Below are 27,983 nucleotides of genomic sequence, written 5' to 3' on the forward strand. Positions count from 1 at the left end.
TTTAATAGATAGTATGGTTACTGGCTACCTCATTGGATGGCACAGCCATAGAACATTTTATCATCACAAAAATTTCTATTAGATGGCAATGTTTTAGAGGCATGGATAGTACTGTCCCTTTGATTTTGTCCATGTGATATTTCTTCAGCATCTTTAGAAATATGTCTGTTTTTATTGGTGCTCCTTGTAGGTATGATGCATTGCTTAGAAAAACATACTACTGAAGACTGCATTAGAAATCAAAAGCAAAATCTAAAATAACTGCCATAAATGCAGTACTTGGGGGTGGGTGAATTATCAAAAGTTGCATTTTCCCCATTTTCTTCTTCTATTCCCCTTCTGCAAAAGTACCAACCCTTCTTTTTCATTTGCCTTTCTGCTCTATCTGTAGAGTATCTTTTTTTAAGTCAAGCTTCCCAGACAAAGTGAAAAGGTAGACCAGACCTCAGAGAGAAAAAGATCAAAGAGAAACCAAAATTCTCTTGGGGGCATGGAAATGAACAGTTAGGTAGAACACCCCCAAATCACACACTTGGGAAAAGAGAAAAAAAAACAGAAAGAGGCAATGACACTGAAAGGAACAGAATGAGCCCAAGATGGGGACCTGGTCTGGACAATGGGTCTGGAGGGTAAGACAGACTGGGCCAGTACTCACCATTCTGAGGTTGGCAGACTGCTCAGGTGCTCGAGAGTTCCCCTATGTAGTAATTTCCTAATTAGAATCCTGCTTAGGAACAGCTCCTTCTGCAAGAATTTACCTTTGACTCATGAGTGGTCTCCACCCTAGGTTCGGTGTGTACATGAAGAAGTCATAGTGGGTTAAATGCCTCCTAACCTGATCTCTTGGGTGAGTTGCAAGGACCATTCCCCTCTCCTCACTGGCGTTACCTGTGGTTTCCCTCTCTTAACACCCATTACCCATGTAATGGGATATTTAATGCTTATGTTCTCCCTTGGGTGAAACTAGGGAAGCTGCGAAGTGCTTTGAGACATGGCAGGCAAGGTGTTGGCAGGTGTAAGAGAGGATAAGATAGATAATGAGAGTCAAGGGCCAGGGGTCACAGGAGACAGAAACTCGGGCAAGTGAGGGGCAAAGTTCAGGTTGGTGTCAGGAGTGGATGTGAAGAACTATGGTTCTGAGGCCCTGCAGCCACAAGACTGGGGCTGAGCCAACCTTTTGGACTCATCCCTGTGGCTTTTCTCTACTTTCTTGGAAGGCGGGACCCCTACCCCATCCCCTAGCATAGATGGCCAGGGACTTGTCTGGGGTGATGAGCAACTACGTCAGAGAGAGTGTGAAGTGAAGGTGTAGAAAGGAAGTTAACTGGTCACAGGCAGATGGTGTTTTGGGGTCTCCCATTGGTTGGCTTTGGGACAAAGATCGTTCCTCTCTGTACTGTAAATTTCAATCCTTTCTCTAGCCTTGAGTGAGTTCTCAGTGAGGATGCAGCAGTTTGGACTTACACTCTACCCAGACTCTACCCCTGTTCCCCTCCCCACCCCAGAGTCTGCAAAATGCACAATTTAAAGCTACTGATGTATAATTGCATGTTTCCCTCTTTGTCTTGCAGCTGTCTCTAACCTGGATATCGAAAGTAAGTTGAGTGTGTACTACCGCGCACCGTGGCACCAGCAGAGAAACATCTTTCTCCCAACCACGAGGCCACCCTGTGTGGAAGAACTGCACCGCCACGCCCGGCAGAGCCTGCAGGCCCTGCGCAGAGGTAACTGATCCCGGGCTTGGGAGGCTTTTTGGGGAGAACTCAGAGCTTGTCCCATCCAAGGGTTGTTCTCTGTCCCATCAGTCCCAAGACCTCCCTCTGTTATAGCAAGTACTTTGAAATGCTCCCTTTTCTACCCTGATATGAAATTCATGAGTAATATAACCTACCTATACACATAATTTAAAGTAGCACTCTGGTCTAAATATAAAAATAAAGAGAATTTAAAAGGAGAATTATTTATACACCCATCACTTGATTTATGTGGATTATCCATTCCATGTGTCTTTTTTCTTATGCGAAAGAAAACCATGTAAAAAGAGTCAACCACTACAAAAAAAATACTAAAGAAATAGGCCAATATAAGTCATAAAAATATTTCACATATTATCACAAAAATGCTAATGAAAATTCAGAAAAACCAAAATAAATTATATTTGCTGTCAGTGTCTGTACTGTAATCTAAAGCAATCAACCTCTTTTTAATTGGCAGAAAGTCACTATCTTCATCGCTCAAAATATTTGGAAGTACTACTTCACTTTCATTATTTATGTTTATGTTTTTGGATGATCTTTTTCCAACCCCATCTTTTGCTAAGTTTTCATAAATTTTTTGATATTCACTACAACATTTAAAAAAACCCGTTTGGAATTTTAAGGCTCATTGCATCTAGAATTGCAGTTTCTAGTTTTGTGACCAAGTGAAGAGCTTTATAAATATTTTTTTGCAGTGAATGAAACTGGTTCAAGGTCACTGCCATACTCATAAGCAGGATGGGCCTCAGATATTAAGCGAATTAATTCATTATCAGTTAATTTATGATCAACCAGTAATTCGTTAATATCATCTACATTCAAATTGTCAGAGCCTTCTTCTTGAAATTTATTTAATAGGTTAATGATGCCAGTTAATCCCTCTTCAGTTATTGGAACCATATTCCCTGGTACAACCACTTCTGGCCATATTGCTTTCCAGCCAGCATTTAAAGTTGATGGCTTTATATCACTCAAAGCTAAAGCAATATTCTTAATACAGCTTAAATTGTGTACTTATTCCAGGCTTTCATAACTGTAAGTGATTCATTATTTTCAAGTTTATTAAAATATCATTAAAACTCCATTTAATATAATTCATCTTAAAGGTGGAAATAATGCCTTGATCTAAAGGTTGTATCAAGGAAGTTGTATTTGGTGGCAAATATACAACTTTTATATTTGGGTTTTCTAAATTGTGTGGATGACCAGGTGCACTATCTAAAAGAATTTTAAAAGGAAGACATTTACTCTATGGCCATGCCATCCTAAACAAGCCCGATTCTGTCTGATCTCAGAAGCTAAGCAGGGTCAAGCCTGGTTAGTACTTGGATGGGAGACCACCTAGGAAGACCAGGTGCTGTAGGTGTGAAAAATAAAAAAAAAATAAGGGATTGTAAACTGACAAGGTCCTTGTAATCTGTGAGGTCAACCAAGGATTGCCTCACCTAAAAAATAAATTAATTAATAAGGTGAAAGGAAGACATTTTCCTGCACGTAATTTTCAGCTTCTACAGCAAAATTTTTGTAAAACCAGTCCTGAAAAACATCAGTAGTCACTCATGCTTTTTTATTTGCCATCCAGTGAACTATAAGGTCATTAATAATTATGTGTTATGCTGAATTAAGCTATTGTTTTTTAGAAAGAGTAATTGCCAATAATGGAAACGAAAAAGAAAGAATAACGTAAAATGAGACTGCGCAAATGGAAACTGCATATAAAAAGTCCACCTAGATAGGGTGAATATTTACCACATATTTAAAAACTCATGTAAAAAATATACCACGTAAATTGAGAGATAGGTATAAGAATAATATTTGCAATATGCAAATACCCAGGCCTGACTGCACTAGAAAACATTACAAAGCATTCAGATGTTTGCACCTATCAAAAGTAGTTTTGGATTAAGTAAAGACAATCAGAAGCCATTCGGAACAAAAAGTATAGAGAAATGAAGGAGTCAAAGAGTAGGAAGACACACTATAAAACTGGTGCATTTAGAGTATATTAAATATGAGCAAAAAAGAAAAAAACAACCTTGGATTATAACTCAAAGAGAATTAGATTTGATTCAGAAATAGATTCTAGACCTTTCCCTTACAATAAATTCTGGTAGGATATTTGTGTGACCTGGAGCATTGTTTCATTGTTCAGAACCGTCCTATGCCCAGTAGGATGGCTGTCATCCTTGGCTCCCGCCCAGTCATCTCACAACCAGAACCTCCTTCATGGGGCTCTTCTGCTCCTGCTGAGAACCAGTGATCTGGTCCATTCCACAATGGAGCACGCGGAGGCATAGAAATGTCAGAAGACTTTCTCAGGGTTACATACAGCCGGTTACATATGGTGCCAGGACCCAGACCTGCACCTCCAGACCCCAAGCCAGAGCTCTTTTCCTCCTCACCATACACAGTGTCCTAGTGAAAACCTAAGCATTTCTATTTCTATTTCTCTCACAGTCTTTAGAAAGCCAAAGATAGGTACATAGCAGTCAAAATAGAAGATAACAGCCCTTTTTTACACTGATTACTTTTCAGTGCCTTAAAACCATTCTAATTAGGACAAGGAGATTAAAAACTGGCACCATCCTTTTAGAATCCCCTAGATTGGGTATCAGAAGTCGGCCTGCCAGCTTTTTTGGCCTTTGGATTTTTGCCGTAGCGAGAGATGGTGTCGGTACATTCAATGTCTTTGTCATAGATTCCCCCATGCTCCTTTAAGGAATGATATTTTGCAAATGTATTAGTTCAAATAAAAAATTTTAAACTCACTATCAAGATGGGGAAATAAAATGATAAATGTTTTAGCTTATTTTCTTCAACACGAGTATGACTTCTCTCTTTTTCCCTAGCCTTTTTCCTCTTTAATGAAAGAGCTAACCTACGAATGTCTCTAATGCAATTGTTTCTAAAAATTCCCCTTAGTTATTAGTAGCAGATGCTGTGACACTTATAATGAAGAGTGATAATGAGTATTCTCTAGTAGTATCTCTGGCATTCTTATTATTCACTTTGATGTTATAGTTGGCTAAAAAGGTCTTCTTTATGAAATTTTTGTTGCAAGCCACCTTCCAAATATCTTCCTTAACACTCTTGCCATTCTTTTGCAGCCTGGATTAGGCATCCTTCTTATAATATCCTGTGCATCCAAGCATCATGTCACTTACAAGCTTATACCATAACTAAACACTTATGAGCCTTTCCTATACCATTAATCCATGAGCTACTCAAGGGAAAAGATATCTTTTATTTATTCTAAACTCTTAGCATGAACCAGACATATAATAAGTCCTCAATGAATGTTTGTGCAACTGAATCAAATTCTGCAGAAAATGGATTGAGTGTTGAGGGCATAGAATGACAACAGAGGAATCTGATCATTCTCACTAAATACTTTCTCTGATCCTATCATTAGAGAGCTTGAGTAACGTTAGCCCTTTGGCCATAATTATTTTTATCCTTTTATTATTATTCATAAGTCATCTTTGATTAGATTTTTCCAAATTCAACCAGATCACATTAAGCTGCTCGTAAGCTTTCACATTTCACTGTGTTGTCAAGTTTGGACTTAATGGCAGAACTGAGGAATAGCGAGTGCCAATATCAATTTTCTCCCAACTTCCTCCTGGGGTCTGAGAGAGAGATTTGGGGCCTCCTGGGGTTGGGAAGGAAGATCCTGGAGCTGCATCTTGCTTCCATAGACTGGCGGGCTTTGTGGTTGTCTCAATAGCAAATCTTGGGTGTAGTAGTTTTAATAGCACTGCAGAGAGCTATAAACAGGAATTATAGGCATCATAGAATTAAAAACATGCAGTGTAGAATTAAAATTAGAAAGTGACTTTTTTTTTAACCTTGTCCAAGAAACACAGTAGCTTAGCATTGCATTCATCAGAATACCACTTCTGCCATCTGGTGGCCATGAGTAATACTGACCTATCAGACAACAAACGGCCTTGCTCAGCAAATGCCGCAGTGAGCTTCCCTGTAGGTTCTGTATTTGGACAGCTGGAATATCCTGGCTTCCACCGGGAGGGAATGGATAATGAAGCACAGACAAGTGAGGCTGTGGTGGCAGCAGCTCTGTGCTCCTTTTGGAGATGAGGCTATAAGGAGGGAGCTGGGGGACCAAGATCAGAACCTAGAAATTAGCTGCCTTCAAGATATTCTCAATAGCAAACCCCTCAACAAAATGTACTGAGGGCTAGATATTGCGCTAAACCTGTGATTCAGAGAGCAATAATGTATAGTCCCTGCCCATAAGTAATTCCTGTTCTAGTGAGGGAGACGACAGACAAGTAACCAGGTAATTTCAACATAGCGATATGAAGGCTCAGAGGACAGGCACTAATCATGCCACGGAGATTTGGGGAAGGCTCCCCAGAGGAGGTAGCACCTTAATGGATTTCAAGTTGTTTAGAATCTGATTCTTTTTTTTTCTCTCTTTCTCTTCATAAATCTTTATGCTCAGAGCCAATAATGGCTTTAAGTGATCTCATTGTTTCTGTTTGTAAGACAGTGAGAGGAAGATTACTAGATGTCTATAAAAATGTATTTATATTTTGTATTTCCTTGCTTTTCAAGCTTTAGGGCTGGGGTCTAAGTACCATTGGTCTAAGGTAATAAGAACCAAGAGTGTACTTTGATTTCAGGCACTAGTAGATGAATGCTCTCCCCACTCCACCACCAGGAAAAAAAGTATTATTAGGGAGCTGTTAATCTAGCCTGTCTACTCATGGCCTAGGGTAAACGAAAGAGATATGTTTAAGTGTAGCAGGGGAACAATTGAATGGGAAATTGAGTTGATGTCTCCTTCCAGACTCCTCCCTTCCTTCTACCTTTTCCTAACCAGTGACACCTATATTCTATTCTCTATTACAAATTTAAGAATGTCAAAGCTTTTCCTTGCATTGCACATTTAGAAAAAAAAACCCCACTGTTTGCTTACAAAGAAAAATGAATGTGGTAGTGGAGGTAAGCACTTTAATAAGGAAGACATTTATCTCAAAAAGCCTTCCTGATAAACATTGGCTGCAGAGGCAGTTTAGCAAAGACTATCTACATGGTGACGAGGACTTTTTTTCTGGTTGCAAATGGGAGTAAGTCAACATTTGTTTAAAGAATCCCAAGCAAGGGAAGATGAAGAACACTACTACGTTTTGTTGCCATAGATGAAATTGGAAGTTCAGGCAGGGAGGCCACAGACAGCCAAATCACACTGACCACAGGAAAGGGGCCAGCATTAAGGAGACCAGCGGAACAGGCAACAGGACCTAGACAATGACCTAACAGCAAGGCCACTGACAATACAGCCAATGACAAAGATAGGAGCATGGAGTGCGTTCTAATGTTAAAAGACTAGACTTTAATGAAAATATTAAGTTGTTCTTCCTTTCACTCACTGAATAAACATCTATTGAGAACTCTATGTCTCAAGCACGGCAGGGCCCTGGGATTGAATGTTAAATAAAATATAGTCTCTATCCTCCTAGTGAAAGAGGCAAATATATGGAGACATCTTGACTTTTATCAATACAATAATAGAGATAAAATGAACACTGGACACTATCAGGCATTAGAGAAAGGTGCCATGTCACTTGAGGGGGTCAGTGTAGTTAGTTCTGTTTCCTAATGGGTGAAAAAGTAAGTCGTGTTTTATGAGATGCCAAATATTCTGTATCATCAATGTTCAAAGAATTACAATGTGATAAAATATTATAATCAAATACTATCAAAGTCAAGCAGTCTTGCTCTGATGGGTGAGAAGGTTCGTTAGGGCCTTACATTGCCTATAGGTCAAGCAGTACTCAAGGGTAAGGCCCTGGTGCCAAGTGTGTACCACTGGTAGCTCAGCAGTGACTAAGCCTCCTGTGTAGGCATCTGCAAAAGAGGAACAGTGTCAGTGCCTACTTCGTGCAATTGTTAAAATCTTGCACATAAGAGCTTTAGCAAAGCACCTTTGGCACATGGCAATTGTTCAGTAAATATTGGGCATCATAGTCATTATTATTAATGTGCTGAGTAACAGTGATTTTAAATAATAGAGGAGCAGATTAAGAAATCTGCTGTACAAATTTGTACCTTGGTCATGAGGGGTTTATGAGATTTCAGGCCCTGCGCATGAGTACAGGCTGCGTTTTGGAAGGCGGGGTGGCCTTTGGCGTGGCCTGTGTGTTGAGCTGGGTGTGCTTAGGGGCTCACCAAAATACCCCGAAAGCTAAATTATGCTGTTAGTGTTTTAATGATTTTTACTATGAAGTCAGGACCACTTCGTTCCACACATGGATATTTCTCGACTGTTTCTAGTGGTAGCTTTATTCCTAAATCAGACAAATGTTGTCATTGGGATTCCTTTATTTTCTTTAGGAGCCCAGAATTTCAAAGCCCTCTGGTCATTGTAGGCGACAGGGCTAAGATAGCTGCAATGATGTGCTGCTCACAGACTCTCTAAACAAGCAAAAAGGAATAAAGTAAATAAACAAAAGCCCTGATATATAGCCCTACCAATATCTTGTCGTGCTCTCACCATGGCCTATTTCAAGCTACCAACACTTAGCGCCCAGTATCCCTGAGCCTGTATGAACTGGCTCCATCACCCCTTGGATGGCCGTAAGCATTTGTCTCCATCACTCCCCAGGTGGCTCTAGTGTGTTTCTGCCTATTGTTCACTCCAGCACCGATGTCAGCACATCTTTCACCATTGTTCTGGGTTTTTAAATTAAAAAAAATTTTTTTGCCCATCTTGTTTTAAAACGAAGCACATTGAGAAATATACTGCTTTTTCCAAACTCAAGACGAGCCATGTTGAACAAAGATGATGAGATGGACCCACTGAAATGTACATATCCAACTTCATAATAATATGAAATGAAAATTTAGTTTGGAACCACTCTGAAAATCTTATTTGGTATACAAACGAACTAGATTAGCAAAGCCTTGCTTTTCCCAAGCCCTTTGCTCATCCCCGCCCCCCAAGGGAACAAGAGAAATTGAAAATGCCAAGTATATTTCTGTATTATTGCTTTTTCTGCCCCTAGAACATCGAAGCCGAAGCGATCGCCGAGAGCAGAGAGGCACTGTCCCTCTTTCTGTTGCGGCCCCACCACTGCCAGCCTATCCCCCAGCTCACAGCCAGAGGAGGCGCGAAGTCAAGGACCGGCACTTCTTAACGGTAAGCTTGGTGGCCAGCCGGGAGCCAACGTCCTTGCTCATCAGGAAGCACAAGTGGGTCTTGAGAGTCAGTTCCCTCCTAGTGAAGGAGGCCGGGCCACCTGAGAGAACAAATCATAGGCATTTCGGAACAACTTCATTTTCTCCCCTTTCATTTCTGAAAGGAATGCCTCTTTTTACAATAGGCTGGGGATATTATTGTGTGTGTGTGTGGTTTTTTTAGTTAACTGGTTGCACAATGCAGTAAAGCAATGATTGTTAAGGACTCTAAAATCAGGGGGGAAACTTATTTCAAATCCTAGTTCTTCTGCACACAAGCTGGAAGAGTTAGGGCATGTTACTTACCTTCTTTTCTCTCAGTTCCCTCATCTGTAATATCGGGGTATGAATAGTACCTAACTTATAGTGTTTGAGAGTTCGATGAGATAAAGCATGGAAAGAACTTAGCACAGTGCCTGGCACAGAGTAAGACCTCAATAAATGAAAACTTCTACAGTCACTACTATTATTTTTAGTCAGTTGATAGGTTGCCTAACGCAGTGGGGTAACCTAGGAAAGAACTTAAATGATGTGGAAATTTTCCATTCGAAGATAATTCATCTTGTCATTTCATGTTTCCTCATTATATCAGGGAGGTTAGTCTTTCAGAGTTACCAACTACCAGAGTGATGTCATCACTGCTGGTGGTTTCAGCCTTGCCTGGGTGGGTATGGCTATCGCTTAGCCCAAGCCCTAAGTATGGATCACAGATGATGAAGCTGAGATCAACTCAGAACACCTGCAAACACTATCAGTAGCCACTGTTAACACCATCGTCCAGGTATGCCTTCTGGGGCCTCAGTGGGGACAAATGAGCACTTTGTTCCTCTGAGCAGGGCATTGCTAAAATTAGTGGCTCTGGTTTCTGTGATCAAATCAGCCCACACTGCCTGCCCAAATGGCCGGACCCCTGTTCTCTTGTCATTCTAGTTTGAAGCCCAAAGTCTTAAGAAGTTACAGCAGTGTGATTATATGTTGACGTTTTTATTTGAAATTAAATTTGTTATGTATGACTATAAGCCCTGCACCCTTATGGCTTTTACAATATGCAAAATAGGTGCAAATTTTTTGGTCACATGATGCCAAACATCCGGATGACCAGACTTCATCTAAATTAATCTGCATGATGTATCATATCCAGATAAAACAGTGAACAATATTGGACAATACATAAACATTTTCCCTACTTGCATCTGGATGGTAGGCTTCATGTCCTTCAAGTTCATGAAGTGTCTACTGAGTGCTATGTCACACTCACCGCATTGCTGCTTAGGGATAAAAAAAGAAGGTAAGATCTTCTTAAGGCTTTATTGGTCTTTATATAGAGCAGTTACACATGTTAGTGATTTGTCATAAAAGTCCCTGCTCAACAAAAGTTCATATTAACCTCAAATCTGCTTACTGAAGCATTTGCTTTTAATGAGGCATTTTCTGCATAAAATGCTAAAAATATTTTCCCATTCATTATACATGTTTTGTGGCTCATTAAGTTGGTTTTCTTGAGGGGGGTGAGATGGGAGAGAAGAATGTTGAGCATTTACAGAAATGACATAAAAATATTACCCTTCATCATATTCTACATAATTTTTAATAATGTTTAAATACCAAAGTAAGACTATAGGAAAAGGCTTAAAACAATGAATAGCAATGAGGGTGCTTCATTTACCCAACAAATTTCAATAAGAGCAAAGTCTAGTTCATACTTATATAAACTTCAGAAAATTTATCCATCTCAAATGATAATACTTAATATTTCTAAGTAAGCTGGGGAAATTTTAACTGTTTCATTTGTTCAATTGAGTTTGGGTCACCGGGTTCATTGGAGGGTTTTGCTTTTCTTTTTAATTTTAATTAGTTTCAAGTATACAGTACATTGGTTAGATATCTATATAGTTAGTTAAACGATCCACCCAATTGCTCCCTCCCTCCCCTGACCTTCCTCCACCTAGCCAATGTATTAATACTAACTGCATTCTCTATGCCATGCTTCCCATCCCCGTGACCATCTATCAGCTACTAATTTGGAGGATTTTTCATTCAAATTATATCCCTCAGACCTGGAGCTGACTCAGACTAGAACATAGTTCTATACATTAAATATACAGGCCATATATTGCTGTAAGAGAAAAAATTGCAGGTATAGGGACAGGAAATTTACAGCCAAATTGCTGTATAGACATTTTCTTAAACAGCAACTCTTCTTTTATCTATGAGACTTTAGGTAAACCATTTGTCCTACTTTAAAAAAAACATTCATAATGAGAGTCTGATACACAATCTTTCACAACTCTACAAACTGTTATATTGTACTTTGGTTATAAATGGCATGGAATGTGAAGGCAAACTGCCGGAATTTGAATACCAGCTCTGCCATTTGCTAGCTGTATGACCCTGGGCAAATTAATCATTTCAGTGTCTCAGGGATAATGTAGATAGTACCTCATAAGTTTGGAATCAGGATCGAATGTGTTAATACATGTAAACAGTACCCAATACATAATATGCATTAATTATGTATTAAACATTATCATTATTATTATTATTAGCCAATCGAGTCCCTGAGGTATCAGTGATATAGTGATAATATCATGGGTCTAAATTTCATCTTTGCAACTTTTTGGTTGTGTGATTTGGAAAAAGATATTATATCTGAATCCCAGTTTCTTTATCTGCAAAATGGGGATAATAATTTCAATTTTACAAGGTTATTAAGAAGACTTAATACAATTTTATGTAAATACAATTAAATTGTGTATGAAAGTGCTTGGCACAGTGCCTAAAATATATGAATATCTCAATCTATATTCATAATTACTTCTAATAAATCTCTTACCATTAAATGAAAAGCCTATAAGTACACTTACATCTGTGGTTCCAAAATTGTGTGATGAAGTACCCCAGGGCACTGTCATGAAATCCTAAGGATGCATTGGGATAGGTAACATGTTTAAGGAATACAGTGTCATCTGTTTGGTGACATACAGTGATGGCTCCAATGTAGCCTTATAGCTCTTATAAGTAGAAAGAGGGGATGCTTGGTTTCTTGACATTTGATTTATATCAAAAATTCTCCAAGAGGAACTCACAGGAAACTGATCAGCCAATTTAGCTTAAAACCCTCTGTCAGTTGAAAATTCAAGGGGTATCTCCTAATTAAAGCCCATCTGCGAGTCCTCCATCATCAAGTGTGGCAAAGGAGATGATTTCAGGCCCAGGTGGTTTCCCAGAAGAATTCTACTAAGGCTTCAAAGTTCAGATAATCCTAATGCTTTGTAAATTGTTTCAGGGCATTAAAAATGAAGTACAACTTCCCCATTTCTTCTATGACCCTTTTATAAAGGTTTGATACTTAAACCTAATAAGGAAAGGAAGGAAGGAATGTAGGAAAGGAGGAAGGGAGGAAGGGAAGGGGGACTACAGACCAATATCACGAATGATTGCTGATGCAAAAAATACTAAATTAAATGTTAGCAAACAGAACACAATACCACATTAAAAAAATTAATATACCATAACTAAATGGGATTTATTCCAGGAATGGAAGGTTGGTTCAACACAGGATATAGTATCATATACTGTATTAATAGATCTAAGGGTGGGGTGAGGGATCCATGTGATTATCTCCATAGATGCTGGAAAGGCTTTAAATAAAATAAAATAAAATTCAGTACCCATTCTTCAATATGTATTCTTTATAAAAAGATGCAATAAAATAGGAATTGAGTGATACTGCATTAAGATGGTAAAATATATGTACTTTAGTCCTAAAGCTAGTATCTTACTTAATGGGGAAACACACAGGTAGCTCCACTAAAATGAGGAATGAGGCAAATATGCCCACTATCTCTGCTATGATTAGCATCATACTAGCAATTTTATAAAATAAATCAATTACAGGCATAAGAATTGATAAAGAAGAAATAAACTTATATCTAGATGGTATGATACTCTACCAAAAAACTCCTAATGATAAAACTGACTCGAACAATTAAAGAATTCAGCAAGGCAGCAGAATGCAAACACACAAAACCCAAAACCCTTTGTTTACACAAATGGTAGACAATTTGTAGACCTAGTGGTAGAGAAAAATCCATTTACAGCAAATAACAAAGAAGATTAAATACTTAGGAATTAATTTACTAGAAATATGCAAAATCTATATGAGAAAAACTTTAAAGCACTCATAAAAGACACAAAATTATACTTCTTCAAATGGAAGGATGTCTCACATTCTTGAATAGAATGATGCAGCATTATAAACAAGTCAGTTCTGAGTTAATTTATGAATTTAGCACAATCCCAATAAAACCAGTAAACTTTTAAAAAATGGAGTTAGACCCATTGATACTAAAGTTCTTATGGAAAAACAAACATAACAAGAAGAAAAAATTGTGAAAGGAAACCTGTAAGGGGTGACTAGCCTTACCAAACATTAAAATATCTTTAAAGCCTTTATCATTATAAGTGTTATACTGGCACATGAATAGACAAACATGCCAGTAGAATAGAATACAACATCCAGAAACCAACCTAAGTATATATGAAAACATTACATCTGATAAAGGCAGTATCTCAAAACACTGAGGCAAAAGATGGAGTTTTTTTTTTTAATGATGCTCGAACAACTGGGTAAATGTTTGGTAAAAGAAAATAAATTATCAAAGGTTCTCATCCTTGGCACTATTGACATTTTCAGTCAGATAATTCTTTGCTGTAGGAGCTGTCCTGTGCACTGTGCAATGTTTAGTAGCATCCTTGGCTTCTACTCACTAGATGCCAGACTCACTCTTCCCCCTAGTTTTGACAACCCAAAATGTCTCCATACACTGCCAAATGTCCCCTGGGGTACAGAATCATCTCCAATTGAGAATCATCTAATTAGATCCATGTCTTATATCACACACCAGATTAAACTCCAAATGGATCAGGGACCTAAATGTAAAAAATGAAATAACACAAGTATTAGAAGAAAATAGGGGTGAATTATTTTTCACCTTCAGTCCAGGAAAAGGCTAACTCCGACTCAAAATACAGAGACAATAAAAGAAAAGATTGATGAATTTGAATAGTAAATATTTCTATATACTTGAACACCGTAAACAAAGTCAAAAACCAAAAACAAGAGAAAATATGTGCAACATTTATCACAGAAAAAAAGGACTAATTTTACTAATTGATAAATATCTCTTAAAAATTGAGAGACAAAGGAGCGAAAATCTTGTGGAAAAATAGGAGAAAAGCTTTGAACATACAGTAAAAAAAATACCATAAAAATGTTCCCTAAAATTAAGAAAAATTGTTCAAACTCACTTATAATTAGAGAAATGCAAACAACACTGAGATAGCATTTATCACCTATTAGATTGGCAAAAATTAAACAACATGATACACGTTCTGTTGGTGCAGCTGGGGAAACAGGTACATATAGTGCTGATGGTGCAACCTATCTAAAGGGACATTTGGTGATATCTAAAAAAACCTACATATGCACTTACTTTTTATGCTAGCAATCCCACTGAACATATACCTCCAATAATACAAAAGGTTATTTGTTGCCGTGTTGTAAACAATGACAAGATACTGGAAATAACCAAAGTACCTGTACACAGATGGATATACTTAAGAAATATTTATCCATTAGTAATATTAGCCCTTTTCTGTGGTATATGTACATATAGTGATGGAATAAACTATAGGACATTCACACAATGGAGTACTATGTAGCCGTAAAAAATGAGGGAGATATTTATGAACTAATAACAAGTAATTTTCAGGATATATTCTTAACTGAAAAAGGCAAAGCCTGAAAGAGAGTTTATAGTATGCTACCCTTCATATTAGAAAGAAGGGTATAGAAGAAAATATATAGGTATCCATTTATTTGTGTAAAAGAAATAGTCATTTCTGTCATAATAGAACATATGCATCCCTAAAAATCTCTACAGTATGTGAAATTACACAATAAAAATCAAAGGCTTTGTGAAGAAAACAGGGCACAATACTGAAAAAAACTTCCATCATACACACACACATGCACACACAAAGATAGGAACCTAATTTAAAAAAAAACCATAGTTTTACACACGTTAAATAGTTAAGAAGTACATAAAACAATAGATGTGTCACTTTAGAAAAAGCCCTGACAGTTACTGCTGGAGTGGGCATCAGGAGGACTGCAGTTTGTGAGTTATTGCAAAAGGGTGAGAGGAGGGTGTCCCTAAAATCAGAGGAAAGGTTATAGCCCTAGGCGTGGATGGGTATGGCTTCTAACACAGAGGGTAAACCGGTGGAGCTTGAAGATGTTTGAAGTATGTGCATCTTGTGTATTCTTACACAGTTCACGTCCTCTGGGTGCAGTTTTTGCATTCATCTAGAGTTTCTCATGCATGAAATCTTGAATAAGCAGATGTGAAATTCACATTAAGCTTAAATTGTTCTCTAAGATGTCAATCACATTGGAACAAGTTTTCTTTTTAAAAACAAGCATTATAGCAAAACTGACAGTATAGGAAGGATAAACCAGAAACTAATGAGATTGGTTTAACAATGGGGTGGGCAGGAATGGGATAGAAAGAATGGGGGATGGGAAGGTAGTAGGATCAAGGGAGAGTGACACTTGTCTGAATATTTTGGGGGGGGGGTAGTTCTAACTATTAGAACCCAAGTAATGTTTCACATACCCTCCCCATAAATAAATAATTAACATCAACCAGAATATGGAGAGAACACAAAATGAAAAACAAAAAGCAACAAATAAACCTAATTATCAAATGAATATCATAACCACACTGAAAGAGGTAGTGAAGAAAATAGCTAACCTAAATAACTTTGGAAAGAAGTATTTTCTGTTTTAACACAAATATTTATTGATAAGTTGATGAATATAATTTTAAATAGAACAATAAGCCACAACTGTGGATTAAAATAGTTTGCTATACCACCGAAAGAGGAAAAGGCCATAAACTTAGGAACATTAAATATTCAGGATCAAAGAACCCCTAAGGTACCAAATAGATAAGTATCAGATAATTTTTCCTTTTTATACAATCCTTATATTACATCACTTGATCACAAAGCCAGAATGATACAGAATTCCTCATTCATTTATACTTGAACCATCCTGCCTGGCTCCTCCTCTGCTCCCCACTCCTATTCTTTCCCTTTGCAGTGGTGACCTTCAGCCATTCCCTTCCTAAAGAATTATGTGCACATCTTCCTTCCCAAGCAAGGAAGCCAGCAAACAAGTAATGAGCCAGAAAGTCAGCATAGGCAGATATATGAATGAATAGACTTAGACAGATGTTAGGATGGCAACAGCCTGATTCAATGAGGTCTAAACTAAGCTGATCTTAACAAAAAAGCTGCTCTGGCTTGCTGAAAAATCTATAATGCCACCGCAGGTTGTGCCACCATTGCCAGACCCTGTGTTTCTAAGAGATTAGCAGTGATTACACCAGGAAGTAGGAAGCCAGTGTGACCAGGCAGCTAATGTGACAATTCAATCAATGTTTTGAACCTCTACTGAGAGCTAACTATGGCTTCTAGAATAATCATTTGCCAAAACCTTTAATATACTGAACATGATCTTTAAATCTCTTGGACAGAATAAGTTAGGCACCTCCATCACTCTAATCTTTCTACTCGGAAATGTGAAGTAAAAAAGCATCCAAAGGCATGCAACACTGAGGCATGAATCATGCTGCAAAAGTGGGAATACAGGAGGCTCTTAAGGTACCTAGCTTCATTGTTCAAAAAGCCATGAGAACGTCCCCAAGCATATTGTCGGAGCAGCAATTTTGGTGGTGACAGTGCCTCAAAGCTGAGCAAACCTGTAAGCATGTGGCTATTTTCTGAAGAACCAAAACTGTGCTAATAAGAGTAGCCATATAGATATGCTACATGCGAGGAATCAGAGGCCAGAGGTCAAGCCACCTAGGCAAGCTACCGAAAAAACTTGGTTCGACATCTTACAGCTTTTAAGAAGAACATCTTCCTCTAGTAACCCTTTAACTGCAGGAGACCAGAGATAGTCACATTTTTGCTGAGAGAAGTGCTGGTTCCCAAAAAGCTCCTGGGGAACAACTCAGAGGCTCATTTATGAATGAAGATAAATAAAAACTGCCAAACCACAGAACCATCTTGTCAAGTTATACATATATTTAACAGTCATAGCTTGAAATGTCAGGTAGAACAGAGGGGACTTTGAGGCTATATAATAAAAAGCAGAAAAGCTAAAAGATCAAGCAAATGATAAGTTAGATGACAGAGAAGCAAGAAGCAAGGACATATGGGAAAGGTTGAAGGAGCATGCGGAAGCCCAGCTGGTGGGAAAGTGGCATGGCTACAGTCTACATCCAGTGAAAACTTGCTGGCTGGTTCTTGGCATGCATTGAGAACTCATGGGGGACTGGTGAATGGATACTGAAGAGAAATAGATTGGGTATGCCATTCTGTAATACCCTGTTTATCCCAAAGTCAGGTTTGAGTTGATAGAGTACACGTGTTTTTGGCATGCAACAACAGCAGTATCTGGGGAGAAAGGAGATGATAAGGTAGAGGTAGGACTGGTAGATAGGAAGACTTTCAAGTTCTAGTTCTTAAATACTAGAGAACAAGGAACAATTTAGTTTCAGTATTTTAGTTTAAAAATAGGATGCTCGTTTTCCATTCTATGTTCACCTTCTCCAAAACCTTAACAAACTCTGATAAAAATATGGTGCCATACCCATTCTGATAAGCCTCCTATATTGTTCTGTCTGTGATACTGCTCAGTTGCTCATCTGAGATATTCACTCCAACCACCACCATGCATAGCACCTGGAACGGCTCATTACGGGAGATCTGATAATCTTTATCCAAATTGTATAGTCGAAAAGCAAACTTCAGTTTGCTGCTTCAGTTGTTGAGTGGTTCTGATCCATTCTTATCTTTGCTCTTTGCACTATCTTTAGTGGGTCAAAAAAGACCCAAAGTTTTTATGAACCCATGGATATTTACCTGATCTCCCTATGAAAAGAAGGCACTGATGAGCCAGTCCCCCAGTGTATCAATGATAAGTTTTGGAATCCACTGGAAATCTTCCTGGCTGAGGACCCCTTTCCAAGTTTGTCCAGGTTGGTAAATTGGCTATAGATGTGCGTGATCTGACAGTGGGAAAAGCCAGTCTCCTTCTTGATCTCCTTGAGCTCTTTCCTTTATAGCAACATAGAGGCCCCAGACCCACCCTCAAGCAGGAGCTCCTCAGGGAGCAGCTGTGCTTGAAGCAACAGTGTAAAGCTAAAGACAAAAGAAATTGTACACAAATATTGTACTCTAGTTGGTAAATTTGTTCTTCACAGGAGAATGAGTTAGAAATTCTGAAATACTTTATATGAATACTAGAAGTGAGTAAGTAAATATAAATATGTTGTGGATAATAACAGTCAGTTTGTCGCTGTTAGAGAAAGGAGTTACAAATAAGGAAATGAGACATCTAGAATAAATTCTGTGACCTTGGATTAGAATCTAAAGTATCAGTATAAAGTCATACGTATATGTTCACTCACTCACATACATATATACATGTATACATAGATGGATAGACAAAAAATAAATATGTGTATACGTACATGTGTAAACATACAAACATATATTTCCCAGCTTTGCCTTCTGAGAGGGCCTTAGAAGCAATGACACTCTATTAACACTGAGCATACCTAATGCCTAGACTATGTTTGTAAATACCATTCTCTAATAAAAGAAACCAGGCTCCTTAGAGAGCTTGTTTATTCCAGGGCTGGCCAGGAGAAAATATAAAATAATCCTAGAATATTTTGAGATGCCAGAAAGCAAGAAAGTGCTCAAAAAAATAATAGGGGGTATGTCAGAATGGCCCAGGAGCTAACTTGAAGGAACTCTCAATGGCCAAATCTGGGATGCTTTGAGCAATAAAATAAATAATAATAGTAATAGATTATAACACCAAGAATAAAATAAATATCCACGAGTCTATACTGATATTCAGTAAGTTGGGATAAGTAAACAAATACATGTGGTGGAGTAGCTCTTCCTTACAGAAGAATTCTAATTAATAAGTGTAGAAGTATTAATGGAATTTTTAAAAATCACCATTAGCCAAATATGGCAGTAACAATTTTTGCAGGTATTAATCATCAATGGATGCTAAAATTAGTTGGGTAAAATTATGTTGAGAAACAAGATATTTGCATAAGTGTTAAAGCCTTAAATATCCACAAGATATTTGCTGATTGCAAAGAGAAAATAGTAACTTGGTAGCTGCAGAAACCTGGCAGACACCATCAAAGTTAACATCACCATTAATAGGGCATGCCTATATATTAACGTCCTAATACGGTGCATTGAAATGAAACTTCTGTGGGATTCTTGCCAAAAAATGTGTAATCTCAATCTAATCATAAGAAAACATCAGACAACTCCAAATTGCGGGACGTTCTAGAAAATAATTGGCCAACATTCTTCAAAAGTGTCAGGGTCATAAAGGCAAAGATTGAGAGAAAAATGACAAATTGAAGGAGATTAAAGAGATTTGACAACTAAATGAGATATGGGATCTTGGATTGGATCCAAGACCAGAAAAGGATATTAGTGGGGAAACTGGCAAAATCCAAATAAAGTTAATAGATTAGTTAATGGTATTTATTAATGTTCATTTCTTGGTTTCAATAAATACACTATGGTTATGTAAGATGTTAACATTAGGAAAAGATAGATAAAGAGTATATGGGAACTCTACTATTTTTACAACTTCTCTGTAAATATAACATTATTTCAAAACAAAAAGTTACACACACACACACACACACACACAGAGCCATGGATATTAAGTACGATCAGGAAATGCTTAGTCCTGAATGTCTTTAAATAGCAAAATTTAAAAGACCACAGAGAATTTAATCTAAGATGATTATGAGTTGCCATGGTATATGACACTTTGGCCCCTAGTACACCATCATAACATAGATTCCCATTTCAGAGTATGGAGTCAGTTTGTCATAGCAGTTCATTCTCATCCCCTTCTGAATGGAATGCCCAGCTCATCAATTCTCATCAGTCAGGTCCATTGGTCCAGGCCCAAATCTGCAAATACTTGGAACATACATTTGTTCCTCCCCTGTGTAAGCCTAAGGCAGGCATTCCCAATAGATTATAACACTCTTCTCCTGTGCAAGCCTAAAGCGGACATTTCCAATAGGTTACATACTCTTTACCACATAATCCACACAGCCACTACTGATTAGAGTCTAACTTGAGCTGAAACATCTCTTATTGCTGCATTTAGCCTGCAGTCAGGTTCATGGGGACCCTTAAAGTCTAAGCCCCTGGTTAGATCCTGATGTCTAGATGTGCAGACATAGATGTCATCCTTCCTCAAATGTAGTGAGAGACCCCAGCAATCGCACCAAGTGTCCCTCTGCAAGCCTTATAAGTGATCAAGGAGTAAAATGTCTCATGATCTCTGTGGTATTAGAGGAAGATGCTTGACATGAGATGGAGCCCTATGGCAACAATTAATCAGGTTCTGGAGGAACACTGAGGCCTAAATACTCATCATCAGGATTTACAGTTAGTTAACTCATTACAATGCATTGTGTCACAGTTATATTCTTTTTCAGACTTGATAAAAGTAGCTAGGAAATAATATCAGGGATTTTTTGTCATTCCATAGCCTGATCGTTGTTTCCTAACTTATCACACTGTGGCATCCAGGAATTTTAAAATAAAAACCTATCAAAACATACTTTTCTTCTTACTAAGGAGGTATATTAGGAAGACAAGGGACATTCCAAGAGCCTTCTTGGGAAGTAAATGGAGAGAATGACTCAAATTAGGACCCAGACCTCCGTGGTTATAGTCCAGTGCCATAAACAATGACCATGTTTATACTTTCATTTTCTATCAAGAAGAAAAAATAGGTCTTACGATAAAACAGGTTCTGAGAAAAAAAAATAAAGTAGCTTACAGAAGAATTAGAAAACTGAGAATGGAGTTCTGAGCCAGAAAAGAAGATTAAAGACTAGAGCTGGTAGAAGGGGTATTTCAATAGTATTTGACCTGCACTAGGATAAAAACCTTTTCAATGACTCACTCTCTCTCCCATCCCCAGCTCTATCTTAGTCTTATCCAGCCTCTCCCCACCACTTTCTCCATAGGTCCATATTAGAGATTTCAGATATCGATTTATAAGAGCTGGGACTGAGAAACACTGATCAAGCCTTTCCTTTACTGCAAAAGAATTACACATACCACAGTGTCCCAAACAGTTCTTGTTTTACTTTTATAAAATATCTCCGCAGTTTTGCAAGCTCTCTCAGAAGTATTCTGTTGTTTTACGATCTATCTCAAAATGGAACTGTCCATCCAGTCTCTCTTGCTTCATATTAGGTGTGTCCCTTTATCTCATCTAGTTTGCTCCTTTAAACCAGTTAAGAAAAATTCTAACCTTGGTATGAGAACCTTTAGCATATAAATTATTCCCTAATCCTAAGCCTTCAATTGCTCCATTCTGCCTAAAGAAATAAGTTCAAATCCTTAGTCCTACTTTCCAGCATCTGTCCAATCTGGTCTTAACTTACCTTCCCAAGTGAGTTTCCCACAAATCCTCTGCACACCTTAGACCTAAGCCAAACCAAACTATACATGTTTGTCTAGAAAATGTCCTGCACTCTCCAAACAATATCTCTGCTTGGAATGCCCTTTCTCCTGTTGTGGCCTCTTATTTATTTCTTTATTTTGAAAAAAAATTAACTGGGCAACTACTATTATTAAGTACTATAGGGATACAAACATGAGTGAACCATAATCTCTGCCATCCAGAGTTCATGGATACTGGAGGAAATGATATGGTTTTGAATATAAGGTGTCAATACCTAACCAGTGTGTGGAGTTAGAATGGGATCAGGTGTTAGTATTAAACTTCATGGTAAAGGTAGCATTAAACTTCATGGAGAAGGCCTTGAAGGATGGGGTAGAATCTTGACATGCACACTGGGAGGAGAAGGATTACAGACTAAGGAAACCATGAGAGCAAGCACAGAAGCAGGAGAAAATGGAGTGCCTATACATGAATTCAAATACTTTGATCTGGCTGCAATGCTTCAGTAGACCATATCTTGAAGGATTTTGAATGTCAAACTAAAATGTTTGAATGTATTCCATAAACATATAAAATTATTGAAGAGTTCTTAGCATGGAAATAACGTGATCAGAAAGAGTGGTGCTTTATGAAGATATCTGGCCATGTGTGTATAGGATTAACTTCCTCAATTTCTAGAGGCTTTTTCTTGTTATGGAAGGGAGGGAAGAGCCTGATATTAGTTTCAGATATAAGATTGCATGAGTGATGATACCAATCACACTCTCCATTTAATTCACCTGTCTAGTCTCTGTAGAAGGTAGGTGGATCTCCGAAACTGCTGTTGTTCCAATGTAGTATTTTTCTTGGAGCAAATCAGCACAACACCTAACATGTGGAAGGATACAGCTATTGACCCCAGCAAATACTTTTGTCCTCTATACCTATTTCGAGGGTCACCAGAAACAGTTTACTTTTGAGATTATGTCAGCCCTCCTGCTCTCTGCCATAAACTACAGAGATCATTGTCATCTGGACACCCCACAGAACATCACTCTGGTCCATATTTTCATCATTGGACTTAGGAGCAGGAAGTAGCAAGTATTTTGGAGGCCTCAGACACAAGTAAACTAGAGGTGAAAGCCTGGTACCATGTCATTTATCTAGTCAGGAAAATAGAAACCGCACCAGTTATTATAACAGAAAGAATATAAGAAAGGTATTATAAGACTGACATGGCAAGTGGGAAATTGAGGTGACATAGAAATAGTGACTATAGAAAGCAGCTGACATTCCTAAATAAGAACCTAACAGAAAGCAGCTGGTGAGGAAGAAATGTTTGCAGAGTCCCAGGAGAACAGAGTAGAATATGGAAGAATACATTTGGAGATGACAGACAATAACTTAATAGCTAGCCCAATAGCTAGTGAAAGCATTAGCTAATGAGTCTAGTTTATATTAAATACTCTGAGAAACAAAAAAAAAATTTCCTTATTGCATATTTTAGTTTTGAAATTCTTTCTTTTTAAAACATTAGCCTGGCTATGGAACAGCCAATAAAATGACTTGTCTGTACAAATCATTACAAAATATTTTCAGGTTGACATTCTCTTGCATGCCTGAGACATCTATTTTACTGTTCAAAGTATAAGCAGACAATGGAATACTACTCACAGTAAAAAGGAAGGAATTACTGATATGCACAACAACTTGGATGGATCTCAAAGTCATTATACTGAGTGAAAGAAGCTAGTCTCAAAAAGTATGATTCCATTCATATGACACTTTCAAAATAACAAAATCATAGTGACGAAGAACAGATTAGTAGTTGCCAGGGGCTAGGAGTGGGAGGAAACTGTGACTTTTTTGTAGTAATGACAATGGTCTGAATTCTGATTGTGGTAGGGTTACATGAGTCTATGCATATGATAATGTTCATAGAGCTTTATTCAAAAAGAGTCCATTAAAAAAAGGAAAAAAAAGAAAATGGGAAAAGTAAAAGCAGAGCATGCATGGCTTGTGTGTCAGGTTTTATCTTTTAAAAAAACTGCTGTGGTAAGGTCAAGTATGACTCTACTGTGCTTTTGCCATATAATGTGACCTGAGTTACAAGGGAAGAGTGTCACTTGGAGTGAGACCAAATGTGCAACATCTTTTAGATTTCTGAGCACCTTGGAGGCTGAGGGCAAGGCCAGAGGCTGAGAGAGGAATGCTCCCACCTCTGGGCTGTTCTGGGACTCATGCTGCCAGCTCCTGTGATTTGGCTAAGGGTGTTTGTGCTGTTTGCAGCAATTCAAAGCCTCCTTCTTCCCTGCACCTCAAAGCCTGGCCTGCCTTTTCCCTCCTTACAGCTTTTATTTGGTGCTAGCAGCCTTCAAGGATTGATGCATGAGTGGCCCTTGGCAGTGACCCCACTGACTGGCAAAGCTGGCCACAGGGAATTAACAAGATACTCACTGGCATCAACATCATAGTGATCATGGTCCAGGTGACCTTGTTTTGAGTTCCTCTTGACAGTCCAGAGCAATTCTTGTAAATAAATGACCGAGTGGCAGCCAGAAGTGTTCTTCCTCCCAGCCTCCCTGTAGCCAGCCCTCTTTGCCATCCACATGGGGACTACTTTCTGAACATGTTTCAAAATATATTTTTGCTATGCTCTATATATTTAAATTGCTTCATTAATAGGACAGCATTAAACAAATTATTCCTGAACTTTAAAATACATAAAATCACTTTGCAATCTATCACCCTAAGAGTTTTTGTTTAGTTCCAGCTGAGATCAAAAAGGAAGATTCTCTGCGGTTACATGCTGTCTTTCAGAAATCCTCTCTTTGGATGAAATCTGCACCATTCCCATTGCTGGTCAAGCTATGCTAACTAGGGGCCAATCTCATACCCAAAACATCGATCTATTACAGGATGGGATTCAAAAGTGAACAAGCACATACTCTTTTATTTCTGGCTTCTTCCGTTCCACATACATTTTTGAGGTTGATGTTGCATGTATCATTCGTATGTTCTTTTTTTAAAATTTATTTATTTAAATTAGTTTCAAGTATACAGTATATTGGTTAGACATCTATATAGTTCATAAAATGATCCTCCCATTTGCTCCCTCCCTCCTCTGACCCTCCACCTACCCATCATATTAATGCTAACTGCATTCCCTATGCCATTCTCCTCATCCCCATAACCAACTATCAACTACTAATTTTTACTTCTTTAACTCTTCACCCCATTCTCCCAGCCCCCCAAACCCCCTCCCCACTGTCCGTCACCAAATTGTCCACTATATTTGAGTCTGCTTTGATTAGTTTGTTCTTTTTGTTCCTTAGATTCCACATGTAAGTGAAACCATATAGTATTTCTCTTTCTCTGTCTGACTTATTTCATTCAGCATAATAACCTCTAGGTCCATCCATGTCATTGCAAATGGTAAGATTTCATTTTTTTAATAGCTGAGTAATATTCTATTGTATATATGAACCATAATTTCTTTATCCAATCGTCTGTCGATGGGCATCTAGGTTGCTTCCATATCTTGGCTATTGTACATTGTACTGCCATGAATATTGGGGTGCATAGATCTTTAAAAATTATTGTTTTGATTTTCTTTGGATAAATACCCAGCAGTGCAATTGCTGGGTCAAAAGGAAGATCCATTTTTAATTTTTTGAGAAACCTCTAGACTGTTTTCCAAAGCAGCTGTACCAATTTGCAATCCCACCAACAATGTGTGCGGGTTCCCTTTTCTCCACATCCTCGCCAACACTTGCTGTTCTTTGTTTATTGATGATAGCCATTCTGACAGGTGTGAGGTGATATCTCATTGTGGTTTTAATTTGTATTTCTCTGATGATTAGCACCCTTGAGCATCTTTTCATATGTCTATTAACCATCTGTATTTCCTCTTTGGAGAAGTATCTGTTCAGGCCTTCTGCCCATTTTTTAATTGGATTATTTGTTTTTTGTTATTGAATTGTATAAGTTCTTTATATATTTTGGATATTAACCCCTTATCAGATGTATCATTAGTGAATATCTTCTCCTAAACAGTCAGTTGTCTTCTTGCTTTGTTGATGGTTTTTTTTTTTTTTGCCGTACAAAACCTTTTTAGTTTGATGTAATCCCATTTGTTTATTTTTTCTTTTGTTTCCTTTGGCCGAAGAGATATATCTAAAAAGAAATTCCTGTTAGTAATTTCAGAGAGTTTACTGCCTTTGTTTTCTTCTAGAAGTTTTACAGTTTCAGGTCTTACATTTAAGTCTTTAATCCATTTTGAGTCTATTCTTGTACACAGTGTAAGAAGGTGGTCCAGCTTCTTCTTCTTCTTCTTTTTTTTTTCTTTGCATGTATCTGTCCAATTTTCCTAGCACCATTTATCGAAGAAACTGTTCTGAACCCTTTGTATATTCTTACCTCCTTTGTCATATATTAAGTGAGCATTTAGGCATGGATTTATTTCTGGGCTCCCTATTCTGTTCCATTGATCATTGTATCTGTTTTTATGCCAGTCCCATGCTGTTCTGATTACTGTAGTTTGATATCATGTAGTGTGATACCTCCAATTTTGTTCTTCTTTCTCAATATTACCATTGCTATTCGGGTTTTTTTTTTTTATAAATCTATACAAATTTGAGGATTATTTGTTCTAGCTCTCTGAAAAAATGCCATTGGTATTTTGATAAGGATTGCATTGACTTTATAGATTGCTTTGGGTAGTGTGGCCATTTTAACAACATTGATTCTTCCTACCCATGAACACAGTATGTGCTTCCATTTATTTGTAACTTCTTCAATTTTTTTTTCAATGACGTAATTTTCTGAAAACAGGTCTTTTACCTTCTTGGTTAATTTGATTCCTAGGTATTTTATAGTTTTCAACACAATTGTAAATGGGATTGTTTTCTTAATTTCTCTTTCTGAAAGTTCATCATTGATGTATAAAAATGCCACTGACTTCTGAATATTTATTTTGTATCCTGCTACTTTACTGAATTCATCAATCTGTTCGATCAGTTTTTTTGGTAGAATCTTTAGGGTTCTCTCTATATAGTATCATGTCATCTGCAAATAATGAGAGTTTTACTTCTTCCTTTCCAATTCGGATACCTTTTATTTATCTTTCTTGTCTGATTGCTGTGGCTAGGACTTCCAAAACAATGTTGAACAGAAGTGGTGAAAGTGGGCATCTTTGTCTTGTTTCTGATCTTAAGGAAACCGCTTTTAGCCTCTCTCCATTGAGTGTGATGTTAGCTGTAGGTTCGTCATATATGGTCTTTATTATGTTGAGGTATGTTCCTCTATTCCCACTTTGCTGAGAGTTTTTACCATAAATGGATGCTGGATTTTGTCAAAAGCTTTTTCTGCGTCTATTGATATGATCATATGGTTTTTATGTTTTGACCATATGTTCTTTTTTATTACTGTGTAGTATTCCATTGTATGAATGCAGTAGTCCATACTTTATCTATTCTATTGTTGGTAGATATTTGAGTTGTTTCTAGTTGTGTTTTTTTGGGGGGAGGACTTTTATATCTAAATCTGCTATAAATATTTTTGTTCAAGGCTTTTTGTAGACATATGCATTTTTCTTACCTCCATATACCTAAAAGAGAATAAAAAGCAGACATGTTTAAGGTTATTAGCTATTACCAGTCTTCGAAATGACTACATCATTTTACACTCCCCAATCTACATGAGTTTGAGCTGCTCTACATCTTTGCCAACACTTGGTATTATTAATCTTTTTTAAATGTTAGCCCCTTTAGTATATAGTAGTGCATAGTTGTGGTTTTTATTTGAATTTTTCCCATTGAAAAATGATGTTGAATGCCTTTGCATATACTTATTGGCCTTTTGTGTATTTTCTTTTGTAAAGTACTTCTTGGGAAAATTGAAGAAGTTGTGATAATATGTTAAAGAAGAGAAAGAAAAGTGTGATTTGGAAAAGCTGAATTATCAATGTTAGAGCCATTTTCCTTAATCCTGAATGGTTATGCATTTTTTTGGTGTTTTAAATATATATAAATGTATAAGTAGTTAAAAGAAGAAGAAGCCAGTAGGTACTTGTTCCCAAATATCTCCCTCCTAGCCTACAACCATTGTTCTGAATTCTAGTTCAGAGATTCATTCTTTTGGGTTTATCACTAGGAATTCTCAGCACATTAATATAAGTGCATCTGTGGGTTTCCTTCTAGTCTCACCGCTTGTTGGGAGTGCAGGGTGAAGGGTTTGGGCAATTGGGGGTTGCTGCATTGAGGCCCTTTGGAGAAACATGAAGGCCCTGGCTGCCTGGGAGAGAGTGGTGTCAAAAGATAAACCAGGAAAGGGAAGAAAGACTTGGAACAGAGAAAGCGTAAGATGTGCCCTAAACTTTTATTTACCTCATCATTTTGTTTTCCCATGGTTGCTCACTTTGGTAAATGTTC

The 27,983-nt window shown here is 37.7% G+C and overlaps 1 protein-coding gene and 2 pseudogenes across 2 annotated transcripts in view; 2 read left to right on the top strand and 1 right to left on the bottom strand.

Moving 5' to 3' along the window:
- NHS (NHS actin remodeling regulator) overlaps nt 1-27,983 on the top strand; it is a 331,581-nt gene that overhangs the window by 282,777 nt on the left and 20,821 nt on the right. For both annotated transcript variants that reach the window (XM_036226936.1, XM_016154081.2), the window contains exons 2-3: nt 1,572-1,724; nt 8,789-8,922. In XM_036226936.1, coding sequence (XP_036082829.1) covers nt 1,572-1,724; nt 8,789-8,922 — 287 coding nt within the window. The remainder of the gene's footprint in view (nt 1-1,571; nt 1,725-8,788; nt 8,923-27,983) is intronic.
- Nucleotides 3,005-3,123, top strand: LOC118608014 (annotated as a pseudogene).
- LOC107515358 lies at nt 17,598-27,959 on the bottom strand (annotated as a pseudogene).

This window comes from Rousettus aegyptiacus, unplaced genomic scaffold, assembly GCF_014176215.1.
Source record: "Rousettus aegyptiacus isolate mRouAeg1 unplaced genomic scaffold, mRouAeg1.p scaffold_m13_p_9, whole genome shotgun sequence".
Classification (NCBI taxonomy): Eukaryota; Metazoa; Chordata; class Mammalia; order Chiroptera; family Pteropodidae; genus Rousettus; species Rousettus aegyptiacus.